The sequence below is a fragment of the Anabrus simplex genome, chromosome 8, assembly GCF_040414725.1.
Source record: "Anabrus simplex isolate iqAnaSimp1 chromosome 8, ASM4041472v1, whole genome shotgun sequence".
Classification (NCBI taxonomy): domain Eukaryota; kingdom Metazoa; phylum Arthropoda; class Insecta; order Orthoptera; family Tettigoniidae; genus Anabrus; species Anabrus simplex.
In genome coordinates this window covers 127,149,180-127,171,408 of record NC_090272.1, presented here as the reverse complement: position 1 = coordinate 127,171,408, position 22,229 = coordinate 127,149,180, and the positions used below count along the sequence as shown (strand labels likewise).

The 22,229-nt window shown below is 34.8% G+C and overlaps 2 protein-coding genes across 7 annotated transcripts in view; both read left to right on the top strand.

Moving 5' to 3' along the window:
• The window catches only part of LOC136878882 (solute carrier family 12 member 8), a 108,804-nt gene extending 88,432 nt beyond the window's left edge, over nt 1–20,372 (top strand). For all 6 annotated transcript variants that reach the window (XM_068228842.1, XM_068228841.1, XM_068228843.1 and 3 more), the window contains one exon: nt 1,210–20,372. In XM_068228842.1, the coding sequence (XP_068084943.1) occupies nt 1,210–1,375 (166 nt within the window). In that variant the 3' untranslated portion in view covers nt 1,376–20,372. The remainder of the gene's footprint in view (nt 1–1,209) is intronic.
• LOC137501910 (von Willebrand factor C and EGF domain-containing protein-like) overlaps nt 16,784–22,229 on the top strand; it is a 94,299-nt gene continuing 88,853 nt past the window's right edge. Inside the window, exon 1 of the mRNA XM_068229072.1 lies at nt 16,784–16,985. Within this exon, the coding sequence (XP_068085173.1) occupies nt 16,784–16,985 (202 nt within the window). The remainder of the gene's footprint in view (nt 16,986–22,229) is intronic.

Sequence of the window (22,229 nt, the reverse complement as noted above, 5' to 3'; positions counted from 1 at the left end):
TCTCTTTTCTGTCTTTGATTTGTTGCCGAGTTATACCCAATTCTTCCAAATCATCCTGAACTTCTTTGAACCAATTATTATTGATTTTATTCTTCAGAAAGTAATTGAATAGTTGTTTCAATATCCTGGTGTCTGGTAATCTTGATATGTGACAGAAAAAGGCAATGCTTCTGTTAGGCATTGTAGATATTATTGATTCACATTCACGATAGACAATGTTGTTAGGCAACAATCTCCACTGTCCATCAACTTGGTGTTTTTTTATTAATAATTGTTCTAAGAATTCTTCTCTCAGTTTTCTGTAATTTGTCTGTTGTAGATTTTACATTTAATTTGAATAAAATTTCACTAGCATACGTTGCCTCTGGTTTAACTATGGAATTATAGTGTTTCAGCTTAGCGTTTATCGAAAGAGATTTTTTAAAATTTTTTTTTAATAGGTTGGCCAGGTAAGTCTTTGTGCTTGTTTAAATTTAGTTGTTCTGTGTTCTATTGCTTCTTTTTCATTTGTGTTCCATGTTATTATTTCCCCAAGATATTTGAATTTCTGAACAATTTAAATCTCTTTATTACTGTTAAGTTGACCGGGCGAGTTGGCTGTGCGCGTAGAGGCGCGCGGCTGTGAGCTTGCATCCGGGAGATAGTAGGTTCGAATCCCACTATCGGCAGCCCTGAAGATGGTTTTCCGTGGTTTCCCATTTTCACACCAGGCAAATGCTGGGGCTGTACCTTAATTAAGGCCACAGCCGCTTCCTTCCAACTCCTAGGCCTTTCCCATCCCATCGTCGCCATAAGACCTATCTGTGTCGGTGCGACGTAAAGCCCCTAGCAAAAAAAAAAAACTGTTAAGTTGAATAACTGGTAAATCAACTTTAAAAGTTGGCATCACTTTTGTTTTTTCAAATGAAATTTGTAATCCCATTTTTTTAGCTATAATTTCTAGTTGTTCAATTTGAAATTTAGCCTCTTCTATTGTATTTGCAAGTAATGCTAAATTGTCCGCAAAAGCAAGGCAGTTGAGTTTAATATTTCTGCCGATCTTGATAGTTGGTTGGCATTTCTTGTTCCATTCACGCATAACCATCTCCAATGCACAATTAAATAACAATGGTGAAAGTCCGTCTCCTTGTCGAAGTCCAGTTCTTCTTATGTAATGATATGTAAGCAACTGCCAATTGCCTATTTTTCTTTTCTTTCTTTTTTACATAGGAAAAGAGTGCAAGAATATGAACAAATTGTGGTTACTCCAATGCATCCAGGAGTAGAAGTGAGGTCAGCCCAGCTGAATGAAGACAATGAAGATTTTGCTTCAAGAAGACGTTATCATCAGTCTTCCACAATTCAAGGACATTTTGTCAATGTTGATGATGACTGAAATGTTAGAACAAGTTAGATTTTAATATCGTGTATATATGACGTATAAGGTGGGTGTTGTATTTTAAAAATATTAACCCAGCATTGGTGTCAAAATCCCAGTGAATTGTGTGTAAATTTGTACTTAGCTTGCAAAAGTCTCAGAGCCATAGCTAATGGGAAGAAAACATTTTTGTTGAGGGGATAATATTTTCTGCTGTTCTGTCAGCATATTTACACGTGTAGTAGCTGGACATATTCGATGACTGCATACACTTCATTTTAAATAATGACAAAATCTATGGTACTTACAGTCAATACATAAATGAATAGATTGGGCAATTCAGTGGTAAATTTCATTGCAAAACATTTTGCAAGTATGTGCTGATGTGGATTAATGCTGCCTAGAATCTGACAAAGGTCAGTCAATGAAACTTTAACAAAGTTTCTTTCATAAACATTTTTTTGGTGTTAAAACAATGGCAGTTGATTGAGAAAAGGAGACTTACGAGCTAATAGCAGACTATTTTGATTTCACAATCTGACATTTCTGATCCTTTCACTCACTGCTGTTCTGAATTTCAGGAATATCACTGCTTGCTAAGAACTGCCTTCTGCGAGACATGATTACTATTGCTGACTTTGGTTTGAATAGAGACCTACGCAACATGATTACTATTGTTGGCCTTGGTTTGAATAGAGACAGGTGCGACAAGGATTCACACTCATAGAATAGAACATGAACTAGTAATCAAACACAGTTATACTACCCCCATTAATTTATATTTTTTTGTGGATCAATCTTAATGTAATTTAATATTTTTTAAATAACTTAATTTATATTCTGCACTGAAGCCTCCGTTGCTCAGGCAGCAGCACACTAGCCTCTCACCACTGGATACCGTGGTTCAAATCCAAGTAACTCCATGTGAGATTTGTGCTGGACAAAGCAGAGAGGGGACAGGTTTTTCTCCGGGTACTCCAGTTTTCCCTGTCATATTTCATTCCAGCAAAACTCTCCATTATAATTTCATCTATCAGTCAATGCCCCAGAGGAGTGCAACAGGCTTCAGCAGCTGGCACATTTTCTATCCTCGCTACTAGATAGGGGCTTCATTCATTCCATTCCCTGACCCAGTCGAACGACTGGAAACAGGCTGTGGATTTTCATATTCTGCACTATGGACACGGAGACTTAAATGTTACACTTTGTCGTAATGGCAACCCATAAATTGGGAAGCAATTAAATAACTTGGGTAATGTTGGTGGTTTTTGCCATTTTGGATAAAACTTGCTGATATAAATAGCTTTTGCCATTTAATATGGTACAGTGCAATTTCACTTTTGAGCCTTTTATTGTGAAGAGAGTTAGGTAATCTTATGTGTGAGCCTCTTCTCCCTAACCCTTTCAGAAAAGCATAAGAATGTTGTAACAATCATAATTATCACATACACAGTATTTGAGTGTATTTCATTAATACTCTAAGCATAGAAGCTTTATTATCAGTACTATTGAACAACCAATGAATAAAGCTCTGAGCATTCATTCATGCAATCCTGTATTCACAAACTTCATGCTTGCTTGTTGTTTAAAGGTGCCTAACATCTAAGGTCATCAGCCCTACAAACTTCAAGCAGCACAGCTTTGATGAAGAAAGCTTTTATCAGTTGCAAGAAAATACTTCCAGATTTGCCTAAGATAATATAGAGCCTCAGTTGATGGGCTCTCTGATAATCAGCTTTTACTTTACCATTAGATTAGTAACTTTCTGGTATTTTCTTTGATATATATCGCTTTTTATCAAAGAAAAGAAAGGGGGAAGCTATGAAATAGAGTACAGTTTACCATTGTTTGATTCATCTCTGAAAGAGAATAAAATGCTTTTTTTTTTTCCTTCCCTCACTCTGCCCACAATAGAGATGGGATCAGAACAGCAGACTTAGAGACTGAATTCCTCTCATTTTTCATAGAGTACTATAGTGTTTTACTGATTTTTAACTGTATGATATGCACTATAACCTTTTGAAACTTGTAAGTTTTCTAAATTTCTCTATGCTGTTTCCTGTGCAGAACCATATTATGTGATTGGAATTCTTCATCCAGATTTCATGAGTACAATGTAAAACTGTTTTCAGTCAGTGCTGTCTTTTGTTACTTTACCTACTACAGTATTTCCAAAAAGAATGTTCAGGAAATTGTTTCAAATTTGCAAAAAGAATGTTCAGGAAATCGTTTCAAATTTGCAAAACGCTTCTAAGGCTGATTTTTACATTTCATTAATTACAGATTTTTAAAAATCATCATTGTATTTATTAGCAATAACCTTGTCTGTAGAATATTTCTATGGCTTATACTTATTAAAAGTGATCAGATTTGAAGAGATCTGATTTTGATGGTTTTCTTTAGTATAAAGATCTGTTCACTGCTGTAGCTTCCTATAGGTAGAACCCTGCACGGATGCAGTTATCCGTGGATATTTGTGAAGTTAGTGTCTTGGCGGATACAAACTATATGGCAGTGCGGATAATTTTGCTGATAATTTCTAAATAATGACGTTTGTTAATTTTCAGCCAGGTATACTCTTGTTTTTGCTTATGGTTAGGTGATCTTTGATATTGGTATGAGAGAATAGTGATATATAAAGAACTTCGAAACCATAAAGCCGTAAATCTGACCTAACCCTAACTGGCTCCTACCTGCAATTAATGGAAGGAAGGAACAAAGGTCAATACGTCGGTAGTTGCTGCAAGAGAAAATTCCTCCTAAACGTGTGACTGTAGGGGTTCAGGTGGCAGGTGTCAGGCCCGTTGTATTATGTTAACAGATCTATCCCTTTCAATACCTTGGGTGTAATATACTGTAGTTAAATATTTAAATTATCCACGGATAACCATTTTGCGGATGCGGGTGCAGATGAAGGAAGTGCAAACGCGGAGCGGATATTATTTTGTATATCCGCGTAGGGCTCTACCTATAGGGCGCAGATGATTTGAGCAAAATTTCAAGGTAACTCATTCATAGTTTGCATGTAAGACAGGTGAATGAAGTAACAAGCTCAATCCTGCCTGTGAACAAAATTTCTGAACCAAGATGGATCTGGGCTGAAATTTGTGGAAAGCTTGTGCAGATTTTGTGAGCCTTATGTTGAGATCGTAAGCCTTAATGTCCAAGAAGAAGAGGTCCAATCCTTCAAAGAATGAGAATGTCTTGAAATGTATAAACTGAAGAATCATGAACTATAGTAGAAAATGGAAAACATTCGTTACAACTTGCGAGAGCAATGGTAGAAAAAAAGAGCTAAATACCCTGAAGTTGGTGATCTACGATTGACTTTAACAATTGGTGTAATGATTGGAGTTGCTCTGACACTTTTGTAAATTAAGGCTCCAGTTTTTTATTTGACAACATGTGCAAGTATTTTCCTTCAACTGTTCAAGAATGTCTTTATGACAGTGTGCTATGCATGAATAAATAAGATATTTTGATCCTTCTGTCAACATGTTTAGCAACTTTTTCTTTGTTTTGATCAAATTTGAGGAAAATGAGTCTAGGTAATTTGAAAAACAATTATAGTTGGAGCAATTCTGTGTATTAACATTTCCATTATATGTGGAAGAGAATAAATATGCCATTTACACGTGTAAATATGTGTGACGCTAGTATGGGATGGTGGAGTTTACTGGTTTGTGGTTATGATGTAGAATATATTTTATTTATGTGTTATTTATTAGTGATGGTATGTACTGTACATATCTAATATTTTACTTATTTGAATTTTATATTATTTATTTTTGTTGCCCTCAAAATATGATAGCATGTACCTTTATACATTTAAGAATATTTAAAATATTTTTGTCAGCTTCAGGTACCTAGTGCCCAGGTTTGATTGGCCTTCTTGCATAAGAGTCATACTGTTGCTTTGAAACATCACTAGTCCTATATTTCACACTTTATTTTCAAAAATGGAAGAAAGTGCTGTAGTAGCTCCAGTGTACAAAGGCAAGGTTGATAAACATAAAGTAGGTAATTACAGGCCAGTCAGCTTGACATGTGTTGCATACAGGCTCTGGGAAAAGGATTCTTTCTGATTATATTACACATTTGTGAAATTACCAACTGGTTTGATAGAAGGCAGTTGAGGTTTAGGAAAGGTTATTCCGATGAAGCTCAAATTGCAGGATACTAGGAGGTCAAATAGACTGTATCACTATTGACCTTTCAAGGACTTTTGATAGGTTAGATCATGGGAGACTGTTGTTGAAAATGACGGATATTGGACTGGACAAAAGAGTGATTAAATGTTTGGCTACATCTGTAGAGAATGGAACTCAGGGAATTAGAGTACATGAAGAATTATCTGATCTTGTATTGATTAAGAGGTGCATTCTACAAGGCAGTATTATTGGAACTTTGTTTTCTTATATATATAAATGATATGAGTAAAGAACTGGAATCACAGATAAGGCTTCTTGCAGATAATGTCATACTGTAGAGAGCAGTAAATAAGTTACAGGATTGATTGAGAGCCACTCCAAAAAGACCTCAAAGTTGTAAGATGGACAGTAGTAAATGGTTTGCTGATAAACAGGGTGAAAAGTCAGATTGTAAATTTCACCAAGAGCAGAAGTGCCTTCAGTTTTAGTTACTCTGTTGATGGAGTTAATGTACATCTTGGGAATCACTGTAAATACCTAGGTGTTAATATAAGGAAAGATCTTCACAGTGGTAATCACATTCATGAGGTTGTAAATTAGGATTGCAGATCTCATAAAATATTTGAGGATATTTAGGGGTTTTAGTAATAATGGAAAGGAGAGGGTGTAAGTTACCAGTAAGCCCCAGTTAGAGTATGTTTTCAGTGTGTGGGACTCTCACTATGATTGATTCGAGAACTGGAAAAGATACAAAGGAAAGCAGCGTGATTTCTTCTGGGCAATTTCAGACAAACAAGTAGTGTTGCAATAATGTTGCTAACTTTGGGCTGGGAAGATTTGGTAGTAAGGAGACGAGCTGCTTAACTAAGCGGTATGTTCCGGGTTGACAGTGGTGAGATGGTATGGAATGACTTTAGTAAACAAATAAGCTTGAGTGGAATTTTTCAAATGTAGATAATGTAGATGAAGATAAAATTGGAATTGGAAGATAAAATTGGAATTCAAGAGACGTACAGTAAATGGGAGAAGTATTTGTTCATAGGAAGAGGGATTAGGGATTAAAGTAATTTACCAAGGGAAATGTTTCATAAATTTTCAGCTTTATTTAAGAAAAGATGGGCGACAGCCCTAAATGCAGATCAGTTGTAAATAATAATAATAATAATAATAATAATAATAATAATAATAATAATAATAATAATAATAATAATAATAATAACAAGAAGAAGAAGAATTAATGGCCAAAATATTTTTGCCCTGAAACTTCAGAAGGTGGTGATTGGTGGTGGATTGTTTTTAGAGAAAGTACAACTAGGCAGCTATCCTCAGCAGTGCTGGTTGAGATTGAACATGAGCAGTTGTGAGTATCCTAACAAATTCAACTGTAGGGGAGATGAAATAATAATAGCAGTATTTAAATGGAATGGGTTACATCTATCTGTTTAAATGTACGATTTTTTTGTCTGTAAATTAGTTTGAATTTGAAAAGAATTTCTTTATCATTCCTGTCCACAGTAATTTTCCATCGTGCATGTATCGTACGTATGTACGTATGCACATCACAAGAAAATTGCTGAATAGAATTGAATAAAAATCAGTATGTAAAGTTGCAGGGGATAAGGCACTGCAGTCTAGGCTATAAATAATGTTATTCATGCAGGTTGAAATGGTAGTTTTAAGAGAAGGCCTAAAATTTAGTTTTCAAATATCAGTTCTATTAGCAGTCATATCGATAAATACTACTTAACAACAGTTTATAATTTTCGATCATTTATATCTTATACATTTCTACTGTATCGACTATGATTGCAGAGACATTCGTGAATTTTGACTTTTGTTGCTTAATCCATATCATTGCCGTGCCTCATGAAAATGGCTGAACAGAATTTAATGAAGATCGGTACGTAAAGTAATGGAATAAGGCACTACAATCTTGGCTATAAATTATTTTACTCATACTGGGTGGTATGGTAGTTTAGGGAAAGGCCTAAAATTTAATTCTCAAATATTGGTGTTATTAGTAGCCCTATCAGTAAATACTACATAACAGTTAAAGGGAATACAATTTCCTGTCAGTTATATCCTATACAGTTTCAGCATATTGGCTGTGATATCAGAGAAATTTTATGAATTTAGCATTTTTTTTTTTTGCTTTGTCCATATCAACACTGAGTATCGCTAACATGGAAATACGTATTGATCAGTCATGTTAAATGGCAATGGTGGTGGTTTTTTCGTGATTATCTTAAGGTGGAAAACTGTGTGGTCAATAGCCCATATCAACGAGGGAAGTTGTGAAGACGACTATTAAAATGAGAAAAGAACTTCTGAAGGAACAATGGCTTTAAGAATAAGACAAGGGGGAATAACGAAAGGAGGAAAGACTCCCTTTATATTGGATGCCCTAATATCATAGAGTCAGAAGAAAACTAAACGTGAAGGCCTGCAAATATCAAAAACCCATAAAATTGATCAACAATAACATTACATTGACATGTTGACTACTGTTTGTTGTGAGGTGCTTTGTGTCTTCTGCTGCCACTCATCTCTGATAGATGGTAGAATGCCATTCCTCTGTTTCATAGATGTTCTGGTAACAACTGTTAGGTGACACATTGGTTCATTATAGTATTTCAGCTATTTGATACCTCCTATGAGGTGCTGATAGAAATGGGAAATGTGTACAGGTTAGATTAGATAATTGATATTCATTATTATGATAACCAATTCACCTTAGTTGCAGCTAATTGATTCATAAGATGGTATCATCATCATCATATTCTAAAGGCTAAGCCTTGTCGCTGCAGCCACAGTTGTCTATCTTGAGCCAGTCTTTTCAACTCAGCGTAGGTCTTGCACTTCATCCTTAGAAGCAGGCTCTTGAAGTAAGACACTCTGGGTCATCCTCTTCCTCTTTTTCCAGCAATTTTTCCTTCAGTGATATTACAAAGGAACTCCTCATGCCACAGAATGTGACCAATAAATTTTATTTTCCGTTTTTCAATTTCGGTTATCAGACTCCGTTCTTCTCGTATCTCTCTGAGGACTTCGGTATTACTCTTCATTTCCGTCCAACTTATCCTCTGCATTCTTCTCCAGATCCACATTTCAACTGCCTCTAGTTTTTTCTTTTATTGCATTCCTAATGTCCAGCTTTCGCAACCATACAGAAGCACGTTCCATACAAAGGTTTTTGCAAAGGCCTTCCGAGTTTGAATATCTATATGTTTTTTGGCCAGCAGATGCTTTTTATCTTGGAATGCTCTCTTTGCCATGGCTAGATAAGATGGTATATATGTAAATAATAGGAAGGAACAGACCAACAGTGATCAATAGCATGACTTGCATGTTATCTGTATATTTGGAACTTGGTTCTGAAAAAGTTTATGCAATGAAATGAAACATCCTCCGATCTCCTTAGTTTTAACTCTATATCTGGTCACTGCTTCTCAAATATGTATTTAATTCTTACAAGTACTTTGTGATTTTTCAGATTGTACCTTTACAATCTTGTCATTTTTTCCTGGATTGCTGTTGTGTACTCACTTATGGCTGTTCAGTATTTTTAATTCCTTAGTAGACAGCTAGGTAATTCTTCTGCATTTGGGAATGATTATCTAGGTTTATTAAAGGTAATTCATTTTGGTGTCTGTTTTTATTTTTCTTCTTACGGTATTAAGGTTCTTCAGGGAAAGAGGGTTTTGCTGTGGCTCTGATTAGGGTTAACCATAAATTGTGTGTGTTAAATGATGATGAATGTACACCAACACTGGGTTAATGGCTTCAGGTGAAATTCTGTTGAGCTGACTGAAATGTAAAAATAAGTTAGTTAAGGAGAAATGCTTTAAAGGAATTACTGATGCTTGCTTTGGCAGCAGTTGATTACTTTGTTTTGAGCATCCATGCTAAGTTTGATTTACTTTTGTTTCGTAGCAGTTCCCTCAACCATTTTCCCACATACTGTATTGCATTTTATCAGACACTTATTCTTCAGGACATTGTGTAATCTTGAGCTTTGTTAACCTTCCCTCCATTCCAGTCAGGCTCATTCACAGTGGCAACTAGATTTTATGGTTTTTCATTATCGGTTTAACCTTTCATGCAGCATGTACTATGACTGGTCTGCCACAACTGTATCTCATCCATCTAGAAAACTTAGTTTTGTGTTTGAGTCCTGACTGAGCATTGAAGCCTCTCAACAGGATTTCACGTTTTATTACTGCATGTGTTCTAATAATCGTGCCACTTACAAAATGAACAATGATAGCAATATGTGATTGTTAGTCTGCCTCAGTAATTATATCTAATTTAGGTTTTTTAAATTATAATATTAAAATCAGTTGAATCGGTAATATGGAAAGTGAGTATGTGTCTACTTTTCTTTTGAAAGCATTTATTTTTCATAATAATCATAAAGAAAAAGGAACTTCATATATTTCTACCTAACAGCCTGTTAAAATCAACTTTAAACCAAAGCTTATTTATGTTCAACAACGAAATATATATCAGTCGCTGGATGTGGTGTATTTTACATTCCTTTTAACCCTTTCAGACCTGAAAGAAAACTGGCAGTGTGAATTTTTTTTGTACATCAAAAACTGACTAAAATGCTCTTAAATACATATATTTTTAGTTTATTCTAGAAAATAATAATTAACATCTAAAAAAAAAAAAAAAAAAAAAAAGCACCCACACAATTGTGCATGTCAGGACTTAATTCACTACTTACAGAAAAGAAAAATTACTTCAATGCATGTGAATATACATATGTGCATCATCAAATGTTCTATTTTACAGTGAGGACTAATTTAAAACAATTAAAATCTTTGTTCAAACACAAGTAAACATTACATTTTCTAAACTGAGGACGAGTTTTGCTTTTACTGCCCTTTTGGTGGCAGCACCTTGTCGTCAGACCTGAAAGAAAACTGGAGAGGTGAATTTTTGTTTGTACGTCAAAAATTTACTAAAATGCTCTCAAGTACATGTTTTAACAGTTTATTTTACAAAATGAGAACTATCGTGTGAAAAACAGAACCCACACAATTGTGCATGTCAGGACTTAATTCACTACTTACAAAAGTAAAATTCAGCTCAGTACATGTGAATATACACATGTACACAAATGTTCCATTTTACAGGATGGAACAATTTTAAACAATTAAAATCTTATACATTACATTTCTCACGTAGAGTACGAGTTCTGCTTTCACAGTCCTTTTGGTGGCAGCACCCAGCACTCCCGCATGCATTGCCTGTAGGGAAACCTAGTCCGCACAGTTGTGCATATCAACATTCAAAACCTCATGGTATTACGTACGATGTTGTAAGTTCACAATTTACGTTCGCTAAACAATTTACACACTTCATTGATAATATTCTGATATTCAGTAAAGCTTCTAGATTAATATGAATGCAATAAATAAATACTTACTTTAGGCATTACTGCTTCCCACCATCTTACCGATGAACTGTATTTTTAAACTCTTCTTCCTTCCCCCTGGTGGTCAAGCGCTAAATAAAAACTGAAGTACATGCTACGTGTCCCGCACAAGCACTGCAGTCTGGTCTAGCGCCAAGAAAACGTCAAATAAGCTCAGACATAAATAAAATACGAACCCACACAATTGTGCGTACACAGTTTGAAAGTGTTATGAAACACATACCCAAGAATTGTAACAGTCCCTAAGTGGAGCCCCACAGCAATGCCAGGCAAAATTTCTTTGTCTAAATCTACTGGACTTAACATTCACCTTTAAGAAAATTGATTTCCAAGCCTATGCTTCCATTTAATATTAAGAATATCAGTGAATTAATTAGACTGGTCTAGTCTATTGGTTATGAACATGCCAGTTTCTACAATGGCATTGTATAAATCTGGCCATCTACTGAAAAGTAAGCACTAACAAAAGAAGCTTGTAAAGAGAAACTATTAGGATCTCAGTTTTACTTTAATGTACAATGCAGTGTACATTATTACAGATATGCTATTTGAGAATAAGCTTCTTACAGTGGTAATACATAAGTGAACAAAACTTACTTTCTATCAAAAACAAACAAATTAAGTGCAGTACATTGATAGGGATTTCTGAGAACCGTACTGAGATAGTGGGTTCGAACCCCACTGCTGGCAGCCCTGAAGATGGTTTTCAGTTGTTTCCCATTTTCACACTAGGCAAATGCTGGGGCTGTACCTTTATTTAAGGCCACAGCCACTTCTTTCCCACTCCTAGCACTTTCCTATCCCATTGTTGCTGTACGACCTATCTGTGTCAGTGCGACGTAAAGCAAAATTTAAAAAAAAAAAAAAAAAAAAAAAACCTACCATAATTCTGTTTTCTAATTGGTATAGGTTCCATTTATTGAAAGGAGAACTTATAATGCTAAAAGATACTGAACTTAACAAAATAAACCGAGCAAGTGACAGTAATAGGATTGAAAAATTGTGTTTAATTTTGCAGAAAATCCAATTCACTTGGGAAAGGATTCTTCTTCTTCAAGTGACTTGTCCTCCAAGAACACCAGCGCTTAATCTGTAGTCACTTGGAACACCGAACTTATACTGTTCTGAGACTATTTATGGGGATTGTTAGCCAAGATGGTCTGCAACCTGGACTCCCTTTGCCTTCAAGCTGTACGTGGTATTACACATGACATAGCCGAAGTATTCAAGTTTCCTATTGATGATCATGAGGATTTCCTTCTCCTTGTTCGTGGATGCAGCACTTCTATACTGTACTGGTTTCCTTAGCAATACAGCAGATTTTCAAAATTCTGTGATATGCCCACATTTCAAAAGCTTCTAGCTGTTTACATGTAGTGCCTGTTCAAGTTCAGGACTTAACTCCATTCCATACATCTCCAGAAAGTAAAATGTAATTTTATTTTTGTTGCCCTTCTGGTATGGATTCTGATATTTTACTTGTAGGCAGAATACAGCTTTGATTGTTTATCATTTATAGTTTGTTCAGTTTTTTCCCTCCTGTAAAATTTACTTTTACTGAGCAAGTTGGCCATGCGGTTAGGGTCACACAGCTGTGAGCTTGTATTCGGAAGATAGTAGGTTCCAATACCACTGTCGGCAGCCTCGAAGATGGTTTTCCATTATTTCCCATTTTTTGCTCCAGGAAAATGCTAGGGCTGTACCTTAATTCAGGCCCCGGCCACTAACTTTCCTGTCCTTCCATTGACAAAGACCTTCAATATGTTAGTGTGATGTTAAACAAGTATCAAAATATATATTGCCTCCTATTTACCAACTCAGCTCAGCAAGCATACAAGAGATTCCAGGGGGACCATTCATTTGCTTGCTATTCCAATTTTAGAGGCATTTAAAGGACAAGGGTTGATGAAAATACAAAAGAAATAATTTAAAACCAGGCTTGTCATTTATTTTGAGATATGCACATATAATAAAATTTTAACAAAAATAATCTCTTGGTGTATGTTGTCATATAAACTCACAAATTTTTACACTAAAGAAATAAATTCTATTGCTGGATTGAAGTTATCATATCTGGACTATTCTGTAAAAGAATAAATAAGAAAAATTAGCCTTCCTCCTTGTCTACGCAAAAATGAAATCAATGGATGAACTCCTTTAGTCTGTGATATCTTAAATCATTATAGTAGCTGCATTATTTACAACAATAACAAAAAATTATTAACTGTCCACTTAATATGCATGGTTAATGACCATGTTCTCCTAAACCTAATCTGTACAAAATTTTACATTTAAACATTCGACTCTGTCTCAAATGAGGATAGTGTCTCACTAATACGAGTTATAATTGTTAATTAGAAAACCTGAATTGTGAATATTCTTTGAAAATCACTATGTGAATATTAAGAGTCTATTATTGCATTACATAAATTTTAAAAATGTTAGTTACATTTAGCATTGAAGGACTTCACTGAAATAACATTCTTAAACAAACTTCTGTACATCTAGGCTAATAGAATCCAATACACACATGTTCACTCTCAAGGCTACCAGCACCTGAGTAAGAATGAAATATGAAAATATCACAGATCTGCTCACCTTGTCGTCAGACCTGAAAGAAAACTGGAGGTGTGAATTTTTGTTTGTACGTCAAAAATTTACTAAAATGCTCTCAAGTACATATATTTCTTTAAGGGACATGTACAATTTCCAAATGACCGATTCAGTTTAATTTATGTTTCATGTTTTGGAGAGTTTAATTCACAGTAAGATTGATATCTCTCTCTCTCTCTCTCTCTCTCTCTCTCTCTCTGTCGAAAATAACACATCCCATCATAAAGACACTGGCTATTAACAGGCACTCAGTGATTTACACGGGAAGCACAAAATTGACGGGGACTATATATATAGAAGTATATGGGTCTGCTTATTTTGTCCATGTACCTGCATCCATTTGATGTTTTTAAATTAGTTTCAGCTTTTGTCTTAAAACTGTGAAGAATTGTATACAAATTTTACTGTATAAACAGAAATCCTTTCTTTCATTTTTTCTCTTTTCTAGTAGATATATATACATCATAAGTCGCTTGGTTGTTCTGTACCAATACATAGCCTATATATATATATATATAGTGGACGCCACTTATTATGATCTCTCTGGGACGCAGTTAATTTAATAACATTAACTGATTGATAAGAGTAGCCAAAAAATAAAAATTGATAGGTAGCCTACTGTATTTATTCATAACCTATGTGCACTACAATGAAATACTGATTCATAAACTACATGCACAACAATGGAACAGATACCAGTACACAGCACTGCTATACAGTTAACTGCTTTCAGCTATGTAAAATAGTCTCTGATTGTTGTTTGCTTCTGGTTGTTCTATAATTGAAAGTTTCTCTTTAATGGTTAAGTCTTTATGTTTGCTTTTCACACTAGCCATCACAACGTTAAGAACTTCACAGTGAGAAAGCTTTCGTAAGACCCGAGTGAGTGATCCTTAGCTGAACTACCTTCAGGGAAAAAACAAAAGAGAAAGTGTGTGAGGGAAGGTTACCACCTGAGCTGACCGGTTTTCTATCGTACAAATGTTGCAAAAGCTGAGACGTGAAAGTGGCCTTGAAGACAGGCGTAGTGTAAAAATGGGTCTTTAATGGTTGGGAGCATTTTCTTTGTATATATGCTCTGCTCGCATACTAGAGAACAAAATCCTTGAAAACAAATGTGATAACATAAACCAAATTCTTTTCAATGTTTCGGTATCTGTCCATATGGGACTTCATAAAAGTGATTATATAATATGGTTGATAACATTATCTGTGATTACAATAAATGGCATCCATTGTACATATATTTCTTTAAGGGACATGTACAATTTCCAAATGACCGATTCAGTTTAATTTATGTTTCATGTTTTGGAGAGTTTAGTTCACAGTAAGATTGATATTAGCAAATATGGGAATTAGCTTCTGACTGAATTGTAAAGTTGTACAAAGTAACTAGTCACTATAGTTGTGCATTATTGAGATGCTCTGAATAAGGCAAGGCAAATATATTTCAGAATCTGTCATTACTCATTGTACAGCAACACAGAATTCACTTAGAAAGTTTAGTCAAACTTTGTATAGTACAGTATTTATTTAACAGTAACTTGTTTTATCACTGTATGTATCAAAGTACAGTTATATAATATCAGCTTCTTATGCTGCCTCTGTGGATCTATGGTAGAGTGTCGGCCTCCGGATCCCAAGATAGCGGGTTCAAACCCGGCAGAGGTAGTCGGATTTTTTAAGGGCGGAAAAAAGTCCACTCGACACTCCATGTCGTACAATGTCGGCATGTAAAAGATCTCTGGTGATACATTTGGTATTTACCCGACAAAATTAATTAAATCTCAGCCATAGACGCCCAAAAGAGATCCGGTTTACTCTGTCTGCCATCTAGTGGGCCTAGAGTAAAACGGAACGTCGAAATTGACGAGCAGACAGCCAGATGGCGTCAAATCAAAATGTCTGGATACGGTAGCTGAGGCCATACGATGATTATTATTATTATTATTATTATTATTATTATTATTATTATATTATTATTATTATTATTATTATTATTATTATTAGCTTATCTACAACTGGTATGGTCATAATATTGTTCCATTTTAGGCTCCAGCTGTAATGATCTATAGCTGTCCCCAGTATTCAGATTTTAAGAGAATTGTGAAAGATTTGTGTTTCTTGAACAAAAGTGCAAAATTATTTTAAAATATTAAGAGTGGTTTTCATGAAAATATGCATATTTCATCTGGCATACCAAGTACCTCTGATTATCATACATGATCAAAACAATAAGTACATGGGTCTGATGATATTGTCCATGTACCTGCATCCATTTGATGTTTTTAAATTAGTTTCAGCTTTTGTCTTACAACTGTGAAGAATTGTATACAAATTTTCCTGTATAAACAGAAATCTATTCTTTCTTTTTTTCTCTCTCTTTTCTAGTAGATATATATACATCATAAGTCACTTGGTTGTTCTGTACCAATACACAGCCTACATGTACAACATGCGAGCATGAATGATTATTAAGGGGCTGTTTGGAATAGGAGATGCCAGAAAGTAGCTGACATGCCTCCCAAATATCCAACACAAATTTCGTATGGATCAAGAAGATTGGAAACTTTGATGTAGTATCAAAAGATACATGTTACCCTGTTAGGCACAGAAGAAAATAGCCTTACCTGTTAGAACTGACAGTCCTCTGCATATATAGGGGATTGCTTTGAATAATTCTTGATTACAGCAGCTCTTAAAATTTTATATACAATATGTGTGGGTTTTAATTTACTTTTTCTTGGTAATTTTGTGTGAAAGCACTGACTGCAGTTCTGGCTGTTGATTGGTCTTTTCCTTCTCCCCCCGTTGTGCATTGTGTAATTTGTACTTCTGGAGTGTGTGACTTCTGCAAATACTGTTAGAAACTGAAGTGGAGTGGAGCACTGTACATACAATGATTCTCATGGGAAGGAATATTAAGATTATAATCAGCAACGGGAAACTATCTCACTCCTCATTTCCCTAGTATGCCTCTTCAGTGATGCCTAGGCCATCTATAACAACTGTTGGCATAATGTGGAGGATCAAACCAGCCTTCGGGCTGAATACTCAACATACAATCAGAAATATTGTTAAAGGGATTGAGAGAGATGAGGTACAGCAGTGACTAAATTGGTAACGAGGAATTCAACAGTTTGGATTTAAAATCGAACTAAAACAGTATGCTTGGTGATGAATAGAGGAAGTGAAGCAGTGAGGCTGAACTTGGACAGCATGAAACTGAAACAGTTCAGCACTCAAGCACTTTGGAAGTGTTTGTTGACTGACAAGGGAGTTATGTATGAAGTTAGCAGCAGAGTTAAATTGGCTGCAACCTTCTACAATTGTTTCCCAACTATTGGGGGCAGAAGCTTTCTCCAAATGTCACTTTATAAGTCCTTGCTACCCATCCGATCTATGGACTGGAAGCTGACAGGTAAACACAACAGTCAAGAGAAGGGACAAAATTCGAAGCAAATCAGTCCACCTCCAACTAGAGCTACAACAGTGTGTGCTTGCTATTCTAGAAGAATCATGACGAATGGTTTGCCCATATCATAAGAATGAAATTGTAAGAATGCCTATTTTGAAACAAAAGATTACTGGAAAAAGATCATGAGGCAGACCCAGAGGTGGCTGGTTAAAGCAGATAGAAAAGGACCTGGCCAGAAGGAATTCAGAATGGGAGAAGATACCAGAAGACAAGTGATGGCAACATAGAAGTTTAGGGAGGAGGCTTGTTTATTTCTGTAGCTGGCCCACTGGAGAGAAGAGTTGTTGCTGATGATTATAAGGATATAATTAACATGAAATTCTACTTTCTTATGGGAAATAGTGCAGAATATTTGTAAAACTCTCCAATTTCACAATCATGATATTTAACTGGAGTAACTTGTTTATTGTAAAATGTTATGAGAATCTAGATGGTCAGATACTTATTTTATCAAGTAGCTACAGTAATCTGTTTTCACATCCCTCCCTTGTACATAGTGTGTTCTGAATGGTGATCTCATATATTTTTTAAAACATTTTCACCAAGAATTTAATGGTTGTTTGTAGTGCACTTTAAATTGTGTTCTGTGAGTGAAAGTATATGTCTCAATGTATAAATGGGTTTAAAATCAGGATATTGAACTTTTTAATATATTAGAAGAACCTTATATTTTTATTGTCGTTTGTCAGCGTTCTATGGCTCTTAGAAGACGTGGCTCTCATATTTGTCTACAGGCAGAAAGCTATTCTAACTTGACATCTCATAAACACCAAATATAGACTTTTTAGTTACCATAATTATTTATACAAGAATAACTTTTATTTTTTCTTTTAAGGAAGAGAGATTTAGGTATGACAGGGAAAATATGAGATTTCATTGGATTACTTCAGAAGTAGTTTCACACTCACCATTTTTTCACATTGTAACAGTACATATTTTACTTCACAGTATGCATACATTTCATGCCTTTATTTCTCCAGTAACAGACAGTTACCTCGGCAATGTTAACACTGCCAGGAAGTCCCATTTCTGGGTTACGCCCCTTCTAGTATCTGTTATTAGTCTCTGCAACATAAGAATTATATGAGGCAGCACATTTCTTTTGTTTTGTGTTATGGCATATTTCAGTGCATTTGATGTGAATTGCTGTGTGTCTGATGGTGCAAAACCAGTTGTAAAAGGAAGGTAATTTTAGATTTTTGCCTTTTAGTTCAGTTTTAGAGATAGTGGGAATTTTTGATGAAGCCAAACGAGTCAGTTTTCAAAGTGAACTGTATATTTTTTGTGTTGCTGAACAATCTTGAGTAACAGCAATATCAAATCCCCTCACGCAGATTAAGTAGTCAACACTTCTACTTTCCTGGGCTCATCTTGTGTGTGTACTTTCCTTTTTTTTTTTTTTTTTTTACTGTAGTTCATAACCTAGTGTTGTAAAATAATTTTTAATTATTTATCCATCTGCAGGATAACCTATTTATGTTAAGATTTGGACACCACATAAACAATGAACAAGCTGCAACAAATGTTACCAGATATTTTATGTTCATCTGGCAGGTTGTGAATTTTTGGCTGCCTGTAATATTTATTATTTATTATATTTGTAATACTGATAATTTTGTACTACAGTATATAGCATTAATTTAATGTGGAGTGCAAATTGTCATTTTGTAAGTAACAGCTGTATTTAAACTGGAGTTAACTGTTTTTGTAATGTGCATGAATCATTTTGTGAGTTTGTTATAAAATGAACACTCGCTGTTCTTTTCTGTCCTATTGTATATCTTTTGCTCATACAGCATTAATATTAACCATATAACAGAATAATAATATGATCATGATTCTATGAATATGTCTGTGGTAACATGACCAGGAACACCACTGTTATCAAGGCCTGTAATAATTATTTATTTTTATAGCCCCGTCAAAGTTAGTTATTTTTTGTACATGCAAGGAAATTCTGTATTAGATTCAAAGTGAAATATATCTTCATCTTTCTGGTTGAAGCCCATGGGCAACAGGTGCATCTGATTGTGTGATGTTAATGATGACGAGATAGGGAGAGTGTGAAACCCAGTGTCGGCACGTAGCCTACTCCTGCCGAATGTCAAGGAGTGTTCTCAAGGCTTTAAGTCGCCATCCAACATACGAATCACAATCAACAGCATCGTATACCCTCACTCCATGTAAACACTGTGGAGAGGTTTGGAATTGATCCTGGGCTTTGGCATGCAATCTAGTGATTGTAGGTATTGTATACCACCACCTATCCGTGCCTGTCAGCCATCATTCTGATGGTGAAAATTTCTTTCTCAAATGGGACTCCAACCAATTAACCACAGTGTCAGATATTATAGACTTAATTCCTTAATGATCATGTCCACTGGGCAGGCTTGAGGACCCTATATGTTTACTAGGCAGTCTATCACCTATTGTTTGCCAAAAGGACCTTATTTAGAACTCCATGTTTGCTTGTGATCTATCACCTGTTGTGTACTTTGAGGAAAAAGTAAGTTGTTGAAGATTTTAGCCTAATTAGGTTTATTTATAGGCGCACAAGATGATTCAGTTTTACATCTCTGTTCAGGATATTTAGTGGTCAGTTTTATAAATGTTTTATGTGGCTGAATTTGGAAAATGTGCATACCATTTGTGTATTTATTCTGAAGAGATGAGACTATTTTTGGATACTGCTGTAACTGATCATGTCATTTGGCTCTATACCATAGTAATGAGTTTAATTTTGTACTTGCTCTTCATGTTACTAATTAAAAATTATGGGAGTATTACAGTATTTTGTTAGTGCCATTATGGTATCATTGTTTCATGGAAGAGTGGAATGTTTTTAGTATGTTAATGCCTATACCAGACACCAGAAATGGAGGACGTGGTTTGTGCTTCATTATTTAGTCATTTTTATTCAAATTTATTAACCCTTTATTACTATGGGCATTTGATTTTTAATGCCAATAATTTTATGGTAAGTTTCCATTCAGGAACTTTTATAAATGTACTTTTATTTTTATGATTTTATTATTTATTTTCTTGGTCCTAATTGTGCTATGTATGGTCCTTGAGTTCAGGCTTTCAATTTATAAGATATGCTGTAAAATAAATTCTTCTGCCACCCGAATATTGTATATGATAATTATGTTGTGTGTCTGTACATAAAGTATATTTTTTCAGTAGCATCCATCAGCATCAGGGATAGATTTCTCTGAGATTTAGGAATAGCTGCATAGTATGACAGTTTTTATGTATTTATTTTTAAAATAAAATTTACAACATTTTAATATAATAACTGTGGATTTTGAGATGTATATATTCTTAATTCTTGGAAGTACCTGGAATGTAAATAGAACCTTGTGTTTTCTGCTTTAGTTAGTACATGCTAGTTCCATCATAGACCAACAATACTGATCTATGTATATAAAATAACATGTCCTGACTGACTGACTGACTGACTCATCATCACCGAGCCAAAACTACTGGTCATAAAGAAACAAAGTTTTGAGGATACATTTATATTACAGTGTAGGTGCTCATTAAGGAAGGAGTTTTGGATATCCGTTGCTGAGGGGTAAAAAGGAGGGAGGGTTAATTTTTAAAATGACTATATCTATACCTCAAAGGATGCTTATATCTCAAAAACTGAAAATGTTACAGATGTGTAAATTGGTATGTGGAATCTCCTTTAAAACTACACTCATTTTGTTTGTTTCCAGAATGTCCACATAACTGGGTGAGGGTGGGAAGAAGTGAAGGAGTTGAATTTTTTTATGAAGATACTTGTATTTCAAAAGGTGAAGATGTTAGACGTGAAATTTTGTATCTGGAATCTCCTTTAAAAATAAACACTTTTTTTGCTGTTAGAAATTCCACTTGGGGGCAGGGGGGTGAAAAGAAGTGAAGGAGTTGAATTCTCTATATGTCTCAAATCTGATGATGTTACAGACGTGAAAATCGGTACTTGGAATATTTAAAAAATTAGGAAATGCCTATTTTTTTGTTTTTGGCAAATCCATTTAAGGAGAGAATTAAAAAAGTGGGTGAATTTTTAAAATGTGTATATCTACAGTATATCTCATAAACTTCACATGTTATAGATGTGAACAGTGGTATTTGGAATCTCCTTTAAAAATAAATACACCATGTATTTTTTGTTTTTGGAAAATCAACAAGGTGGGGGTAGGGGTGGGTGGGTTGAAAATAAGTGAAGAAGAAGAAGAAGTTGAATTCTTTTTATCAGGATACTTATATCTCAAAAACTGAAAAGGTTGCAGATGAGGATATAGGTTTTTGGAATCTCGTTTAAAAATTAAAAAGCACGTATTTTTGGTTTTCAACTTGAAAGAGGACTGTTTCTCCCATGTAGCCTACAGTTCCATGTTGCATGTTCCAGACTTAGTTCTGCCAGTAGCCTGGTAATCTTAACCCCAAAAGGTAATATTACAAACATGGGTTACAAAGAGGTTCTGGGGGTAGATGAAACTCAATTTTTCAGTGCGTTTTTATACTTCAGGGATTTTCAGATAATGTCTTAGTGCAGTACCGAAAAACCATTACTTTTATCAAATTATGAAATCTATGCGAGCAAAGCCGCGGGTAACAGCAAGTCTATATATATATAAAATAACATGTTCTCACTGACTGACTGATTCATCACCACCGAGCAAAAACTACTGGACATAAAGAAATGAGATTTTGGGGATACATTTAGAGTAGGTGCTCATTAAAGGAGTTTTGTTTTTGATATTTCATCCCAAAGGGGGTGAATTGTTTAAATAAGTTTATCTATATCTCAAAAACTTAAATTTACAGATGTAAATATTGGTATTTGGAAAATCCCATTAAAGGGGTTGAATACATTTGATGAGGATATATCTCAAAAACTGAAGATGTTACAGACAAGAAAATTGGTATTTGGAATCTCCCTTAAAAATAAAGAACCATGTATTTTTTGTTTTGTTTTTGGAAAATCCATTTATTGAGGGTTGAACAGGAGTGACAAAGGGGGAGAATTTTAAAGACTATCTACATTATCTCTCAAAAACATAACATGTTACAGACGTGAAAAGTGGTATTTGGTATCTCCTGTAGAAGTAAAGAAATATAGATAAAATTTGTTTTTGGCAAATCCACTTAAAGGGAACTGAAAAAGGAGGTGAATTTTTAATACGAGCATATCTA